This window comes from Exophiala xenobiotica, assembly GCF_000835505.1.
Source record: "Exophiala xenobiotica strain CBS 118157 unplaced genomic scaffold supercont1.2, whole genome shotgun sequence".
NCBI lineage: Eukaryota > Fungi > Ascomycota > Eurotiomycetes > Chaetothyriales > Herpotrichiellaceae > Exophiala > Exophiala xenobiotica.
The window spans coordinates 4,168,950-4,185,195 of NW_013562493.1; the positions used below are offsets into that span (position 1 = coordinate 4,168,950).

The 16,246-nt window shown below is 51.3% G+C and overlaps 8 protein-coding genes across 9 annotated transcripts; 3 read left to right on the top strand and 5 right to left on the bottom strand.

The window, feature by feature from the left end:
* Positions 1–15: 15 nt before the first annotated feature.
* PV05_03753 (uncharacterized protein) lies at positions 16–1,255 on the bottom strand. Its single transcript, XM_013464427.1, has 4 exons — positions 1,052–1,255; positions 885–983; positions 513–838; positions 16–462 (listed from the first exon to the last, which is right to left on the bottom strand). Exons 1-4 carry the CDS (start codon positions 1,189–1,191, stop codon positions 188–190), a joined length of 840 nt encoding a protein of 279 aa, XP_013319881.1. The 5' UTR covers positions 1,192–1,255; the 3' UTR covers positions 16–187.
* A 90-nt stretch (positions 1,256–1,345) lies between these two features.
* Positions 1,346–3,084, top strand: PV05_03754 (uncharacterized protein). Its single transcript, XM_013464428.1, has one exon. The coding sequence runs from the start codon at positions 1,442–1,444 to the stop codon at positions 2,987–2,989; it is 1,548 nt and encodes a 515-aa protein (XP_013319882.1). The 5' UTR covers positions 1,346–1,441; the 3' UTR covers positions 2,990–3,084.
* A 1,460-nt stretch (positions 3,085–4,544) lies between these two features.
* PV05_03755 lies at positions 4,545–7,579 on the top strand. 2 transcript variants are annotated; one of them, XM_013464429.1, is made up of 2 exons: positions 4,545–5,141; positions 5,373–7,579. In XM_013464429.1, the coding sequence occupies exons 1-2, from the start codon at positions 4,926–4,928 to the stop codon at positions 6,402–6,404; spliced, it is 1,248 nt and encodes a 415-aa protein (XP_013319883.1). In that variant the 5' UTR covers positions 4,545–4,925; the 3' UTR covers positions 6,405–7,579. The 2 variants fall into 2 exon arrangements, with proteins under 2 accessions (XP_013319883.1, XP_013319884.1); XM_013464430.1 differs by having other exon boundaries at positions 4,545–7,579.
* On the bottom strand, positions 6,584–11,270 carry PV05_03756 (uncharacterized protein). The gene has a single exon (XM_013464431.1). The coding sequence runs from the start codon at positions 10,635–10,637 to the stop codon at positions 6,780–6,782; it is 3,858 nt and encodes a 1,285-aa protein (XP_013319885.1). The 5' UTR covers positions 10,638–11,270; the 3' UTR covers positions 6,584–6,779.
* A 137-nt stretch (positions 11,271–11,407) lies between these two features.
* PV05_03757 (uncharacterized protein) lies at positions 11,408–14,301 on the top strand. The gene is made up of 3 exons (XM_013464432.1): positions 11,408–11,604; positions 11,656–11,739; positions 11,789–14,301. Exons 1-3 carry the CDS (start codon positions 11,428–11,430, stop codon positions 12,623–12,625), a joined length of 1,098 nt encoding a protein of 365 aa, XP_013319886.1. The 5' UTR covers positions 11,408–11,427; the 3' UTR covers positions 12,626–14,301.
* Positions 12,785–13,471, bottom strand: PV05_03758 (uncharacterized protein; the record flags this gene model as incomplete). The annotated part of the gene is made up of 1 exon (XM_013464433.1): positions 12,785–13,471. The coding sequence occupies one exon, from the start codon at positions 13,469–13,471 to the stop codon at positions 12,785–12,787; it is 687 nt and encodes a 228-aa protein (XP_013319887.1).
* Positions 13,875–14,583, bottom strand: PV05_03759 (uncharacterized protein; the record flags this gene model as incomplete). The annotated part of the gene is made up of 2 exons (XM_013464434.1): positions 13,875–14,061; positions 14,117–14,583. 2 exons carry the CDS (start codon positions 14,581–14,583, stop codon positions 13,875–13,877), a joined length of 654 nt encoding a protein of 217 aa, XP_013319888.1.
* A 78-nt stretch (positions 14,584–14,661) lies between these two features.
* PV05_03760 (uncharacterized protein) lies at positions 14,662–15,288 on the bottom strand (the record flags this gene model as incomplete). The annotated part of the gene is made up of 1 exon (XM_013464435.1): positions 14,662–15,288. The coding sequence occupies one exon, from the start codon at positions 15,286–15,288 to the stop codon at positions 14,662–14,664; it is 627 nt and encodes a 208-aa protein (XP_013319889.1).
* Positions 15,289–16,246: the final 958 nt, after the last annotated feature.

Below are 16,246 nucleotides of genomic sequence, written 5' to 3' on the forward strand. Positions count from 1 at the left end.
ACTAGGCCAGTAGGCGCGGCAAGTTAAGCGACACGCCCATCACCGCCACTTCAGGTGCAGCCTTGCCAATCATCCGCAGCCTTGTCATTTCCACTTCCACATAGTAGGATGACATCCCTGCCACGGTTGTCGGTAGAAGGTCTCAAGTTTGTATACTGCTACTTGACAGATATCATCCAGATATCCCTCAATACCCGTTCGACGACGCGGGACTTAGCTTCAGGAGAGCCCAGTCTCCAAGGTAGGTGCACAATGCTCGGCTGCTGCCATTGGTACAGTAATGAATAACTTGAATCTTCTTGTCCCCGTCAACCACCTGGGCAATTTGTCTCAAGTCGCTCGTTCTAGGTAAGTAGAGTACCATATTTGAAGTCACCTTTCCGAAGGCCTTGTAGAGATGACTGAACGTGTAAGGCTCCATCGACTCCAGGTCAAAGACTTCAGTGTTGCTGTACGAAGGTCCTGGATCAGGGTCAGCCAGGTAAGCTCTATCGTGAGCTCGAGCACCGTACCTCCCCAGGGCGGGCTGGCAAAAATGATGCCGAATTGGCCGGCAATTGCTTTAAGCGCGTCGACAGTCTTCTCCGTTCTGCCATCCATAGCTCCTAGAATCTCGAAGCAGTCACCATGAAACCAAGTGATCTTGTCGGATACGCCATAGATTTCTGCATTGTGTTTGGCACAAGCCAATGTTGCGGCATCCTTCTCAATACCATAGACTCTCTTCCACTTGCCAGAGAGCGCAAAGGCAATGGTGTTTCCACCCACTCCACAAAATGCATCAATGATGATGGACCTGTTTGGTGGTGCTGCTTCCGACACATGCTGAGATATTGTGCTGACAAGAATTAGATATGATGTCTGGCCAGGACCAGGGCACATACTTCGCAACAGACTCATGCGTGACACCATACCAGGCATCGTCGGTCATCCATATACCATCATCATATTTCGAAAAGATGGAGTAGCCTTGATGCCAGTACCTGCACGTTGTCAGATCTGAGTCCATCGGACAGTGGCTTGGCCTGTGAAAGAGAACAAAATGGCGTACTTCTGCACATCCCACGGTACTTCTTCGATTGTTTCATAGTGGTGGACACCTTCCGGTAATGGCTCACTCGGAGGTACTATTCTGGCTGGAACCTGACTGGTGTCTTCATCGCGATCTACATGCTTCCTTTTCTTTGCCATTATGATGTAGACTCATGCTGGTGACCATTAGACAGAATCGCTCAAGACATGTTTTTGGTTGAAGTAGTGAAGCGAAGTACAATGCTAGGTGGATTTGGAAATAAAATTGTCAACTTCCCCAAAAAGTCGCCCTACTGATTGCAGCCACTGCAGCCTACATCAACACAATCTAGGTCAGTCGGAAACCTCCCGCTCAAAGCTTTGACGACCCAAGTCCGCCTGGCCATACGACCCTATAATACTGATTACTATGGACAATTCTCAATTTCGGGCCCTACTTCAAAATGGGCGGCCGGCCAACGAATCGCCCACCACATCGTCCTCCGCGGGGTTCAAGAAGCCTGCACTCGGTTCAAGATCTCACGCCTCGATACCCATGACGCCTCGCTCAGTGCCTGGCTATAATTCTTCCAAGGAATTCGCAAAACAGGTTTCAGAACGCGGTCGCGAGCGAGACGGACAGCCACCGACGAAGAAATTCAAGTCGAGCGCGGCTCCGAAAGGCACCAAACTTGCGTCGGGATATGAAGACCGCACATTGGCTCGACGATCGGGCGGTGACGGCGACGTGACGAAAGATGACAAAGAGAAGCGGCTCAAAGCGCTGGAAGAGATGCACAAACTACAACAGATAGACGAGGCCATGTTCGAGAGGTTGAAGAGCGAAATTGGAGTTGGTGGACGTCTGAACAGTACACATTTGGTGAAAGGGCTTGATTGGAAACTACTGGACCGCATACGGAAAGGGGAAGATGTGAACAGCAATCCTACGAAGGACGAAGAACCATCTATTGAGGCTGCCAAACTTGACGTCGACGAAGAATTGGATCAAGTGCTGGATAAAGAGGTTCAAGCTAGGGATTCTGCTGCGAGAAAAGAACAGCCCGAAACAGCCGAAGGTGGGCCAGATGAAGAGCAGCCATTGACGAGAAATGAAATATTGCAACGCTTGAAGCAGAGTCGAGCTGGGAAAGTGGCAGAGTTACCACCACAGCCCGTTCTAAGTGATCGATTCAAGAAGGTAGGCTCGGAGAAAAAAACGGACAAGAAGAAATTCGTCGAGGTTGTGAACGGGAGGAGAAGGGAGGTCCTTGTTATAACCAACAATAAGGACGGCACAACCAAAAGGAAGACTCGATGGCTCGACAAGGAGGACGAGGGTGCGCCTAAAGAGACCCAACCTCTTGGAATGGAAGTGCCTGCACAATTCCTTGCCAAACAGAAGGCGGCTCTAGAGCAACAAGCGGCTGAAGACGAGGATGACGACATCTTTCAAGGCGTCGCAGATTATGACCCCCTCGCAGGACTGGGTAGCGATTCTGAGGAGGGCGACAAAGCTGGCGACACAAGCGCAACCGAAGCAAAGGCAACAACCATCGACAAGCCACGAAATTATTTCGGGTCAAGCAATCAACCTGACGAGGCCGAAGACAGAGCCAACCCAATCATGAAAGACCCTACACTCCTTGCCGCTCTCAAGCGGGCCGCTGGTCTTAGAAGAAGCGAGGAGCAGCCTGACGACGAGACGGCTGATTCGGACCCAGACCGTGCTGCAAAGCGTCAGCAATTGCTGGCGCGGCTGAAAGAACGCGATCGTGCAGATGCAGCCGATCTGGATCTGGGCTTCGGTGAAAGTCGGTTCGGAGATGAAGACGATGATGAAGGGGCTGTATGGGACGACGAAGAGGGGGCTGGGAAGAAGAGTGGGAGGAAAAGGGGACCGAAGAAACGCAAAGGTGACAAAGACAATGTGGGCGATGTGATGGCAGTGCTGGATGGCCGGAAGAAAGAGAAGTAGTTGTTGCCCTATGCAAAATTTTGGGGTTATCCATCAACTCTCGAAAAATTTGGTGGCATTGTGCGCTGTATGGAGTACGTCGTAGTCGATTACATGGGATCCCTTGTAGACTCGGACTGCTGCCTCCCTGAAGCACAGAAGGCTCTCTCTGGTCAGGGTGGTCAGGCATTCTTCAAGCACGAGTGATGGCCATCGTGGAAAGTTCGGCTTAAAGTTATGAGAAGTTTTTGTTTAGCCCACCAGTTTGACAGACATGGACCTCCCTGGTAGTTCAGGTTGTCCCTCGACTCATATACCCCGATGAGGTGGGAGGAAATATACAGCGTAGACTACATCGACGTGGCGGACTGCTTGAACATGGGTGCTTGGAGGCAAATTGCCAAGGGAGAGTGGTGGATGAGATCAAATTTTCAATGGAACTATCGTATCGGATATACCGTGGACTGTAGACATGGTTGAATAGTAGAATTTTCGAGACGACGGCTTGGTAGATGGCTGCAAAGTAAATCGACAAACGTGTATCCTGGCAAACCATACGCAGTGTTCGTTGTTTTCATTGATGTGCTGGGACCCTCCGAGACTCGAAGCCAGCTGACGTGTCTTGCGTTAAGGCCTCCGTTCGCACCTGTTCATTTTTTCTCCATCGACCACGCCAACTGACGTGGCTTGATTCCTAGGCAAGGCACCCAAGGTCCCAAGGATTCCTCCTCCGTGACCCTCCCACGCCCAAGCCTCCAAGCATTGGCACTGGGAACCCAGCTGGATCGTCAAAGCGAAAGCCACGTACGTGGTGTCTGTCACCCATCAATGCTCTTCTGACACGACTGAAAGTGTTCACCCATATCATTCTACAGTATATACACAGTCCATACTGCGGCGTGTGCGGTCTCTTATACATACTTCCATGAGACGATGTGATGCATACAAGCTTTTCTTATCTCTCGATCCGCTGATTGCTTCACAAGCGAAAGAACCATGTGCGGGTGCAGCCACTACCATGATTTCCGAGGTCACGGTAAGGACGCTGCAGCTCCAGGCTGGCCTTTTTCTCTCACTGGTGCAGATCTGACAAGGTTCGGGTTCCTGACAGTAGCGGCACGAGCTACACCTGTTTCGAGGTCTGGAGACTCTTCCCCTGCATGGTTGCCCCATGGTCGGTTTGTTTCACTGCAAGGCCTCGATGCTGACTGGCCGCCATCATCCAAGCCGCTGACAGGAGGCTGAAGGGGTCTGGATATGGCGCAAGGCACTTGTCTCCTTTCTCAACCCAAGGCTGCACGCCAACCCTCGCCTGCGAGCCTCTGCACCACCCCAACGGGGCCTGTTATCGCTGTCTCTCGGCTGGCGATCCATCTACGGGGTCCGTCCTGTATCTCACGGACCCAATACCGCGATTACTGGTGCTACTTCATTTGATGGGCTTGTATTTGCCTGAAAAGACGACGCAATTACTCCAGCTCAAGGGTATCTTATCCATGCCATGAGCAAGGATTGCCGTCGCACGACCGGTCACCATGAAACGTGCCAATCCACCTCCTGTCCTGTTCGCAATCGTCTCTCCTTCACCCTTCCAACCCACTTCCCTTGCTGCTGAGGTTATATCTGTTGTTCTTGTCGTTTCAATTGTCTCTCCTTCTTTCTTTTCCCTCAATCAATCCTTCAAGCTTGCAAGCTCTTGACACGTTTGTGCGACACACTGCACCTCAGACCTTCTTTTAACCAGACAAGGCTAGCCCTTCGTCTATTCTCCTTCTTACTCACTAGAGCTACGCTCGTGGTCACTCTTTCACCAACCAGGACGTTCATTCGCTGAATCCTGCACAAAAACAACCCCCGGCGGGAATATCACATTATCCAAATCCTTGTCTATCTCGTCTATCTCAAGTACCTCAGGCGAAACCCTTATCTGCATCAGCAAAAATTCCCCACGATCAACATGGTTTCCAGCATCCTGTCCCTCGTGCTCCTAGCCACTGCCGTCTCGGCTCATCCCAAACGACACCATCACTGGCATGGCCATGGCACCGGTACCGGCGGAGTCGCTGCTCCTACAGGCGGCACATACTCCATGAATGGAACGTCTCAGACCAACGGCACGGACTTCGGAGGCTCTGCAGTTGAGTCCCCAACCACAGCTGTCAAGACTGTCACCGTGAGTCCGATCCCCCTGGAGTCATCCGTAGATGCTGCCGGCAGTTCTTTCTCGAGCGTCCCTGTTGCCAATGCAGCTGTATCCAATACTGCAGTAGCACCTGTATCTGGAAGCACCAGCTCCTCTTCCTGCACCAGCAGCTTGACTTCTACCATCACCACTACTACTGTCCAATTTGTTACCGTTACTTCAACTCCAGATGTCAGTGCCGTTACTGACGAATCTGGTAAGGCTGCCGCTATCCCATCAAGCTCATCCACCACTTCAGCCGAGTCCAGTGGATTGGAAGATCTTTCTGGATCCTCAACCTCCATCAGCCTTGTGTCGGGAACAGCAACCGCTGCCGCATTCTATGGCAGACCATCAAATGGAGGTGGATATTCCTTCTCCGACTCTGGGGCATCGTCCTCAGCTGCCGGTGTATCATCCATATTGTCCGTCATCCCCACCACCTTCGCAACCATCTCCGGCTCTGCTTCGGCCTCGAGCGCTGCCAGTGCTACCATGGCATCTTCCTCCTCTACCGCTAGCTCCAGCCCCAGCACTGGCGGTTCAATCAGTGGCAAGAAGGGCTTGTCATACAATACGGCATCCTTGACCAATGCTTTCGCCGGCAAGGGTATCTCCTGGGCCTACAACTGGGGCAACGCTCCGGATGGCAGTATCGTCGATGGTGCAGAGTACGTCGCCATGCTCTGGGGTCTCGATGCCGTCGATGAATGGTCTAGCGCTGCTTCCTCGGCTATTTCTAGCGGCACCAAGCACCTGTTGAGCTTCAACGAGCCTGACCTCAGCACACAATCCAACATCGACCCCCAGACCGCCGCTACCAACCACATCAAGTACATGAATCCATTTGCTGGCCAAGCCGAGATTGGATCTCCGGCCATCACCAACGGTGCCGGCACAAGTCCATTGATGGGCATCGACTGGCTCAATGAATTCTTCAGCGCCTGTGGAGGCAACTGCAAGGTCGACTTCGTGGCCTTCCACTGGTACTCTGATGCCAGCCAGATCGATTACTTCAAGCAGCACGTGCAAGACGTCATCAACGCTGCTGCCCAGAACGGTGTCAACAAGGTCTGGTTGACCGAATTTGGAGCTTCTGGCTCTGACGATGATGTTGCCAGCTTCCTCAGCGAAGCTACATCCTTCCTTGACTCGACCAGCGCGGTTGAGGGATACGCATACTTCATGTGCAGCGACGGCATCCTGGTAAACGGAAACTCGATCTCCAGCCCAATCGGCACGGCTTACGCTTGAGTGGGCTCAGGTTGACGATAACGATTCTTCATCTTGGAACCACACGTGGCATGCTTATGGCAGCCCAGAATTCTTGCACAATTCTTTAAGGATATACGGAACCATTTAGGGTGCAGTGACCAGGACTCAAGAAAACAATAGACCAGCTCGTGTTGAAACACGCATTTGTTGTAAAATGGGCACGACCAAATTTGACGGATTTGACGAGGATATGATATCATCTGGCTCATTGGCGTAACTTCTGTCTTCCAACACGAGAGAAACAAAATACAATCTTGCCTTTCTTCTGCAACTTCTGTTGTTTGGTTCTACCTTCACTTTCTCTATGAAAGAGCATCGAACTGTGAGGGCATAAGGTCCGTCGTTGCGTGTCATCTACTCTGCCGAGTCAATCATGTCAATGCCATATCTCTTTCTCATGCGAAGACCTTCCCTGTCATCACCTCTGGATACAAACCTCTGATCCATGTTATCTTCGACATGTTCGACGTCGTCATCCCACCAATCCAATTTGTACCTTCGCTGCTGACTTCTCGGGAGCTGATGATCGTCTGCTTCCCAGTCGCTACCAGACTGACACAGTTGACTTCCAGCAAGCAAGGCCGCCCTCCCAAAAATTGTGCATGGGTTATAAGGAACAAGGTCGACTAGCCGGCTCAATTGCCAAGCGAGAGCTCCGAACAAAGTCATCAATCCAAGAAGAATCTGTAGCGCGAGCTTCGCATCACGGTGCTGCACCAGTCTCGATGTCTGAGAAGCATTCAGAATCGTACCCTGATGCATTGTAGGGCTAGGGATCGAAGCAGCTGAAGCGTTCGGCACTCGCATATTGTTCGAGATCGCTTGAGCCATGTACCTACGGTAAAAGGCGTTGATACCTTTCATCATGGTATCTGCTTGATCTTGTCCTACGAGTGCAGTTTCCGGAAGAGGCGTCTGTCCGAAGAGAACCCCTTGGAAGAAACTGTCTACTGGCGTGTCAGCAAGGTTCGCAGATGGGTATCTGCTTTGGTTGAAGAGAGAAAGTGATTGGTCCATGTGTTGTTGGATCCTGTATGGGAACGTAGTGTCACCGGCCTCGCTACTGGGCAAAAGCTCAACGGTGCTTTCATCGGGTATAGGTGGCTTCGAAGTCAGGATCGTCATTTCCGGTAGGCCGAAAAGGACTGTCGTTTGAACGCTCTGCATCTGCTGGTAGCAGGCCAGCGTCGTAATGGAAGTTCTGGTAGTGTTGTGAACATCAACAAAGCCATATATCATAGCCAGAGAAGGACAGCCTGGTGGATTGTCTTTCTGCGCCGTTGGTGAAGCCTCTCCCAAAGCCGAACCCTGAATAGCATCATATGGGCCGACATGGATGTCAAGCAGCTTTCCAATGTAACTCGTGTTTTGTTGGAACCCGACTCGATAGTTGAGGTCAACGAAGGAGAGGTTTCCTCCTGGTCCGCCAAATGGGCAGGTCTTGGGGAGCGGTATCTTCGCATCCACAGTCGCACTCGAGGACTCTAGCTGCGGGACATAGCTGGCCGAAACATTGAATGAGTCCAAGTCCAGGCTAGAGCACATCATCGATGCTCGAAGAGCGGGGTATTTGATTAGCAATTGTGGTGCAGCTGTCATATCAATGTTTCTCGGGGAAGGTATAGCAGGAAATGCAAGCTGGTCATATGTAAAGGCAGGATATGCCAAGTTCAGACTCTCAGTGAGGCTCGTCAGCACTGCTGCAGAGCTATCATTCGTCACGCTATCAGCCCAGCTAGTGTTGAAAGCGTCCACGGCCTGGAGGGCAGTCTGTCTGGTACTCGGCACGGACTCTACAGTGTAGAGACCAGAGACCACGATCGTCAATAAGCTGCCAATAATTGCTGCTGTTGAAGAACACAAAGCTGCATATTGTCGGTGTTTTGCTGCATTCCAGAGCGCAATAGGAGGCAGCTTGTCGATGAGCGAACTTTTAATGCTTTGCTCTGCAGAGACTGCCCGGAATCTCATAGAATTGAAAGGCGCCAGGACTGATATGTTGAAGTCAAATGAATTGAATGACGCCGCAATAATGAGCATCAGCAGAGCTGGGATCAGTCGTATGGCTAAAGTAGACTGAGTACGCCCAGATGTCGAAAGTGCCAGAATCCCAGCCTCACTGTCCGACCGTCGTTGTAGTAATTCAAGCGCGACAATAGCAGCTAAAGGTAGGATCAAGGTGGTGACCAGAATCGGGCGCCGGACCATGAGTGGTTTCCACCATAGCTGTGCATCATCCTGCTTTATGCGCGGGGTATCATGAGAGGTCGCAGATGCGTCATCAATGTTGTGAAAAGGGTATATTGTAAATGCAAGACTGCCATGGGAGTCGATACCATGCTGGGAAGAGAAAGAATATTCATGAAGGGCCGAAACAGCCTCCTTTTCCGGCAGACAGGCAGTATTGCGGACCAAGCTCTGCAGCTGATCACTCCTGGTCATAATCTGTGCAACGGCTCCCATTGTCTCGGATCGTGGAGGCAGCGGCCTTTTCGGTCTCATGTATAGGATGAGAAGGCATAAACCCAACAATGTCGCAAAGCCAGAGATCATGATCCACAAAGCCACAGTATCAATTTGTAGACGGTCTTCTGTAGACGTCAGGTCGGCTTGAAGAGTGCTATTCTCCCATTGCAACAGATTTCTGCTTACGACCTGCACAGCAATGTGTTGAAAGGCACTTTGAGCCGTTTGTGCCATCGAGTCCTGGTCTAAGAGGCTGTCGTATCTCCCGCCCTTCACAGATGCCATCAACTTGAACATAGTGTTCGGGAAATCCTCCGTCATCTGATCTTCCGACGGGTCACCGAACATAACCGCTGCATCTATCAATGCTGCGGTGAATGTTGATGCGAGCTCTTCATCGTGGAAACCCGTCAATGTCTTATTCGACCCCATGAGCTTGCCGGCGGTAATTATAGGGCCCTGTGGAGATGACATATAAGTCGTGTTGAGTTTGCCTAATTTGTAGGACGGTTGACACAGCAAGCTCGTTGTTTGTTTAATTCCGACTGACCAGGAAAGAATGTCAACATCGTCATTTTGACTTGGGCTATCGGTGCCGTTTGAAGAATTGAACGTCTGATTGTAGATGACTTCGGCTAGTGTTAGAAGCTGCCAGTTCGGGAGTTGTTCGAGAGCATCACTCGAGCAATTCACCCTAACCATATTCCCTCTGAACTGTCGCTGCGGACAGACTACGGAGTTTGCATCGAGCACAAAAACAGGTGGTGCGCCCCCCATCAATTGGCAACCTGGAGAGATGATAGCCATCGTGTCACCAGTTTGGGAGCCATCAGAACCGTAAGGCACTGGGTTTATCGAGACCTCTGCGGGCTGGCATTTGAAGTCCGGCATCAGCGCACCAACTTCTGCTGTGATTCGGTTTGATTTCTCTCCAAAATCCGGCGGCAAGTCGAAGGTCTCATAGACTAGGCTGCTTGTGGTGCCCTCTGGTAGCGGCAAGCTTTTGCTCATAATCCCGAAAGCAGTGTATACAAGGGAAGAATCGGATGTCGCGATATATTGCGTCTCGTTGTATAGGGAGCCGTCCAGCCTGGTGATACCCTGCAAGGAAATGGTACTACTTGTTAACGTAGTAGGCTGCTCTGCCAGAAGGCCTGTAGATGCGAGTGTAACCAATTTCAGTAGGATGAAGCCGATGATCGTGACAACTGTCAAAAAGTCGTTATTGCGAGCGGATTTCCATAAGCTCACAATCTGAAGTGGCGAAATGTAGTCCAAAAAGATGCTGCTTGCACCTGGAACACCCTGTTTCTGCAAATTCATCCATGGTATAGCCGCCTTACAGTGGTAATCGATCTGTCGCCAAAGTGCAACAACGACGATGAGTATGGCTGTAGGTCCGTATGTCCACGAATAGTGATTATACGTGATCAGTGCAAAGCCATCATTCCTCGAATTGTAAAGCCACAAGAACGCCAGGACGCAACCAAAGACCGCAAAGAGGCATGCGGTCAAGCCAAGAGTTGTTGCTGACAGCCATATCGAGGTGCATTTTTTCTGCCTCGCTTGCTCGACAGGTTGCGGCTCCTCAGATTCGACTATTGTGACGGAGTCTATCGTGCTGTTGGCATGTTTGCGTAGTTCTCTGTCCGCGCTGGTATTGAATCTTCCATCACGTCCCTTGGAGGCCCTTTTGTTCGTTATCGAAATGCAATTTAAAGGCCAGACAGGTAGTTTTGTAGGCATTGTCGGGTCAATTGATCCTCAGGAATGGAACTTTCCCCTTAAAGTTGACAATGTCATTGTCATACGCAGCTGCAGCGACGGGCCAATATATGCAAGCCCTAGACCTAGCATTGGACGACCATAGCAATGGCACATGTGAGAGGTGGCCAGCGACTGGCCTGGCGCTTAGACATGCGCCGGCCATGTCTCAGGTATGGCGTTGCGTTAGCCATATCTACCTCTGCGGAAATGAACCAGTAAGCGCCTCAAGTGCAGGTTGGACATCACCTTGTTCAGATGCGTTATGGACAGTCCCACGATATCTCCCCTGAGGGGACCATACATCATGCCGTAACAGTGGCAGGGCCAGGACATCGAGATCCCTAGAATGTAAGGTAGCTGCTCTCCGCACCGAGCTCATATAAAATTCACGGCCTAGCACGGTTGCGCAGGGGCAATGCAAAAAGCCCGACCAGGCCTGGTTGCTAAATTAAAGTCGATGGCGGTAGACGAAACGAATAGGTACATTTCGATATCCCGTTGATTTGCGACGCTGAGTGCCCGACACTCGAGACAAGCAGCGCCGAGGCTTTTGTAGTGATGATCTGATCGATCTTAGAAGGTGTTAGAAAGTGCTTTGATGTTGCCCAAGAGCCAGCAGTGCGAGAGGGAGAGATAGGGGAGGCTCTTTTGGAATAGTAAATATTCTGCGGCGCGTCACCGGCAACAAAAACACGTGTTCCATTTCTGGCGACGACTAGGCCGAACACACCTTCAGCAACAAATCTCAGTGTATCCGTTAGGCTCAAACATGTTTGGTGCTCTCAACCGCTTTATTGCTCGCCTGGACGGGGAACCATCTTCACGGCCAGCCGAGCAAGGCCCCTCGGACAACTCGTATGGGTTTCAGGTTCTGAAGAATCCTAACACAGAACTGCCACTGGAACCCTGGTTCGACTTCATCATTGGAATCAATGGCCATTTTATAGCAAGTTCTGATATATTCATGGAAGTGAATAGTCACGCTAATTTGTGCAAGGACTCTCCTGACCCGAACCTATTCGCGACAGAAGTCCGCAACTGCGCAGGCGGATACTGCTCATTAGACCTTTGGAGTGCGAAGGTATGTGATGCCATTTTGACCTCCGGCCTGGTGTCACTAACTCCTACAGGGTCAAAGAACTCATGCCCTTACCGTACCTGTACCGCCGACCGGCTCCCTAGGTCTGAGTCTGCAACTCGCGCCTCTCAATTCTACACAGAACATCTGGCACGTCCTGAACATACCTTCCCCTCTGTCTCCAGCTCATCAAGCTGGTCTACTACCTCACAGCGACTACATCCTCGGCTCACCTAGCGGTACACTGAAAGGGGAAGCAGCACTTGGCGAATTGGTCGAAGATCACCTCAACAGGAGCTTGGTTCTATGGGTCTACAACTCGGAGTTCGATGTGGTCAGAGAAGTCGAGCTTGTGCCACGAAGAGGATGGGGCGGTGAAGGTGCACTAGGAGCAGTACTTGGTTTCGGTGCGCTTCATCGCCTGCCAGTCGGACTAGGCGAAGAGGTTCAGGCCCCAGGGGAGAATCTATTTGACGCGGAAGGGAAGAGCATGCAGGACGCGCAATCCGCGGACGCTGCCAGCAACTTCCAGCCTGCGCCTACACCAACTCTGCCACCACCACCCATGGTCAACCCGAACATTCCACCACCACCTATGATGAACCCTAACGCTGCACCTCCGACGGCGTCAGCCTCGTCCAAAGCGCGAAAAGGAAGACATCACGCTGCACTTTCCCCTAGAGGTGGCTTTGAGGACATGTTTGCTGAAGGAGAGAAAAAGAGCGCCGAGCAAGACCATGTTCCTTCAAGGAAGGGCACTCCTGTAGCGCCTCCGCCCAAGATAGGATCAGCCGGAGTGACGCCTCACTCCGCCACCCAAGAGAAGTCCGATCCCCTCGAGCAGGCTGGCGATGATCTTGGCGAGCCTGGTGAGGCCGAGGAAGCTTGAGCCGTCCATCCGGCTGATAATGGGGCGAAAAGTTGGATCGATGGCTAGGTTCCAAAGATGACTTCTCCACTACGTCTGGCAAAGTTGTGGGAAGGTATCGTTCATGGATGGGATCATGCTCCCGGAACATATCGATGTCACTGGTCAGACAGTCACGGATCAATGTCCGATCTCATCCTGCCACCAGCCCACGAATTCATGGATCCTGCGAGATCTCTCCGCTGCCATCGCCTTGCCCGCATCGGTCTTCATCATTGATTCAAGCTTTAGCAGCTTGTCGTCGAAATGCTGGATCGAGTCTGCCAGACTCCTAGCCCCTTTGGCACCACCGAAGGTGAAACATCGACCAATCCCAATGGCTCCGATTGCGTCGAGTCGGTCGGCGTCTTGGACAATGGCGAGTTCTGGAATCACCTCCAACAGGTCTCGCACATGCTGCGGGTTCTTGATCTCAGAGGAGTATGAAACACTTGCAACAAGCAACTGCAACTGCTCTGCATATTCTTCAGACATACCCGCATCGAGAATTGCTTTTGCTAAGGGTGACCCTTTGCTGTCCGAAGTCGTGTATTTCTTATCCTCGACATCATGAAGCAAGGCACCCAGAATGACATTAAGCGGGTTCAGTGCCGGCAAAGCCCTTCGCTTTCTCCCGTCTTCCTCGCTTTCGAGAATGGTTAGCGCGTTGGTGACAACCCTTTTGACATGGTCGAAATCATGGGACGCGTCAAAGCGCGGATCCTGGAAGTAAGTCTCGGTGAAGTCGTGGATTTTGTGCACTACACAAATTTCCTGGTCGGATAGGCTGGGGTATGTTGCTGGATGCGTGTATTTGCCCAAGGACATGGCGTCTGCTTATGTACCGTCAATTGCTGGAAGTCTTTCGCACCAACGTGCAGGGTAAACGTTGCCGCGATGTCAAATTTGAACCAGTTCGAAGCAGACAATCACGGCATCAGTGAGCAAGCCTCCTATCATCCTAAGGTATTCAGACGAGACAAACATAGACACTCAAAGAACAATGCGATGTGGAATTGAGTCAAAAGTGTATGGGCGCCGAGCGCCAAGAACGGGGGTTGCTGGAAAATTGTGCCGTCCAACATGCAATTTATCCAGCCTTGCGGTTCGAAGACCATTTGCAAGAATCTGTCTATGGTACTGAATACCCGTCGCCAGGCTTTGTCATGGCTATCCATTACTATCTGACGGTATCAGGCTTTCTGCAAGTGGATGCACATCAGAAGCCTTATCAGACAGGACTTAAGATGCTATCCGGCCCTCGAAGGTCAAGCTCCATGATGGACAACGCAGAGCCCGGCGGTGTCACTATGTGCCGGAGTCCCAGCCTCGAGTCAGCCATCTTGAAAAGCGACGTCCAACCATCAAGATCCCTCTCGCCACTATTGAAACTTATCATCATGTTCATATCCATAACCCTGGAGGTGTGTTTGTCAGTATTTCAGTCAACGGCGGATTGGAGCTGAGATTCACCTCAACTTCCTCTCCTCAGCCCTGCTCAAAGTCCCAGGAGGCGGCGTTACCCCATCCATGATGATGATTCTGCTTGTTGGACCCATGGTAGACACAATGTTTGCCAGAATCTTTGCGGCATACTTGTCGGAATGATCATGACAGATGAATCGAAGAAGATAGACGTCTGCATTCTTGATTGGTTGGGGTTCGAAGAAGTCGTGCGCCTCGAATTTGATATTTTCTTCTTTCTGGTCTTTTACTTGCCCCGTCTTTGCAGCTTGGACCACTTCATCGAGATCCTGCACGACGAAGCTCAAGTCCGGAGCTGTTGCGGCAATGGCGTAACTGCAATGCCCAAAGCTGCCTCCCACGTCCACCACTAGTCCTTTCCCTAGAGCTTTCCAGCTGTACCCTTCGACCAAATACTTTACATCGAAGCTTTCTCGCTCAGACAACATCCGCATAGCCCCCATAAAACGCTCCATTCTGGATGGATGTTTCTCGAAATACTGAAACACTGACAAATCGGTGCCGTGGGCCAGGTTCCATGCTGTCTCATTGGTTTACTGGCTTGCAGGATATTTCTCGACTGCCTCTGCGAGTTTGCTGGCGGCAGGAAAGGTGTCTTCGATCACGTAGCCCACAGCATCCTTGAGATCTAGATTCAGGAACAACTTCGACCCTGCCGTGTGCGCAACGTAACCAATTTCAGGCTCTTGAAAGTATCCCGAGGTCATGGCCGCTCTAAGAACTCTAGAGCACTGGGATACATCCACACCAGCCTTAGTAGCGACTTGTTGGAAAGCGCATTTCCCCTCGACAGGCACGAACTCAGCAATGCGAAAATGGTACAGATACTGAATGGCGGCGGAGCTCAAGTGCAAGGTGATGTAGCCGCCAAAGCTGTCTGCGGCACCGCTGAGGAGTTGCATCAACTTTTCGCAGGCGTCGCGTGCCTGTACTCGGGCTTCGAGGATCTGCTTCGGCGGACGCTGGTATTTCTCGACAGGAGGAGGACCGGTGCCGGGAAAGAACGGATATGCATCTGCGGAGAGTGAAAGCTCTGGTAGGGAATTCTCGTCGAGATAGTTAGAGATGAGTCGTGTATCCTTCTGTATTTGTTGCGCAAGTTCGACGATGGATGGCGTTGATTTCACGGGGCTGATGACGGTAGACGTGGCACGAGACATGTTGGAGATTGATCGAGTTGATGAAACAGTGACGAGCTTGAAGGCGTTACCTTTATTTGTATAGCAGGTTGTGTGGCAACGCGCTTGGTGATCTCCTGTTGCAACATGACCAAGGCAGATTGTTCGTTCAATAGCGCCGTGACCGGACGCCTGAATACTTATGGCAATACAACCTCAAGGTACTCGACTGGGGCGGTAGATGTGTCTTTCCATGAACTTGATAAGAAATCAGGCGTCATTGGAGCGCGGTTCGAGGCTGGCATATAACCCAAACCAGCCATGGCTTGCGAGGACATGCAAGTAGAATGTCGCCTTCGAGAACCTCAATGGAGTCTGGAGGACTGCCTTGCTCTCACTTGCATGTGCCGTGCCAAGACAGGAAAGCCTAGAGAGACTGTAACACTCCCAGCACTCCTGAAAAGAAGCATGATAGTGCGAGCATGAAGATCAGTCATAGATAAAGAAGTCCATAGCTATGGCAGTGAAGACCTTATACTAGATGGGGCCACTGCTGTGGTTCGCGAACAACCTCATCCAATAACGTAGGACTGGGGAATCGCCCCAACCAGGGAGCCAGGCACCCACAGGTAGAGTTTGGCCAAAATATGCAGGATAAACCTTCAGAGGCGCCTCGAATCTACCTGCCGCACTCTCGCTCTTTGCAGTCAGTAGGCCCTTACCTAGGCATTAGTACAATAAACAGATCGGTGTTTTGGCAAATATAAGAATGGAAGCAGGTATTGTGCACGCGGAAATGTGTACCCTTGGAGATCGAGATCCGGCTTGCCGGCAAACCGCAAAATGGGATTCTCAGTGCTTACATAACAATTGCATGTCTTTCACCATGGAGATCTTGGGATCTCAAGTCCGTGGGTGGCTTAAGATCGTCCCTTTGGTCTGCCCATAATTTTTTCATTGAGCGATGATCGTGACCTCGGCCAAGTCTTTCCCAAATTTC

Bases quoted from the DNA above. Each gene is read 5' to 3' on its own strand.
- PV05_03753 (XM_013464427.1), bottom strand. From the start codon at position 1,191: ATGGCAAAGAAAAGGAAGCATGTAGATCGCGATGAAGACACCAGTCAG. The intron at 839-884 runs GTATGTGCCCTG...AATTCTTGTCAG, and splicing joins ACGCATGAGTCTGTTGCGAA to CACAATATCTCAGCATGTGT. The intron at 463-512 runs GTACGGTGCTCG...ACCCTGATCCAG, and splicing joins TGCCAGCCCGCCCTGGGGAG to GACCTTCGTACAGCAACACT.
- PV05_03754 (XM_013464428.1), top strand. From the start codon at position 1,442: ATGGACAATTCTCAATTTCGGGCCCTACTTCAAAATGGGCGGCCGGCC.
- PV05_03755 (XM_013464430.1), top strand. From the start codon at position 4,926: ATGGTTTCCAGCATCCTGTCCCTCGTGCTCCTAGCCACTGCCGTCTCG.
- PV05_03756 (XM_013464431.1), bottom strand. From the start codon at position 10,637: ATGCCTACAAAACTACCTGTCTGGCCTTTAAATTGCATTTCGATAACG.
- PV05_03757 (XM_013464432.1), top strand. From the start codon at position 11,428: ATGTTTGGTGCTCTCAACCGCTTTATTGCTCGCCTGGACGGGGAACCA. The intron at 11,605-11,655 runs GCAAGTTCTGAT...AATTTGTGCAAG, and splicing joins GAATCAATGGCCATTTTATA to GACTCTCCTGACCCGAACCT. The intron at 11,740-11,788 runs GTATGTGATGCC...TAACTCCTACAG, and splicing joins TAGACCTTTGGAGTGCGAAG to GGTCAAAGAACTCATGCCCT.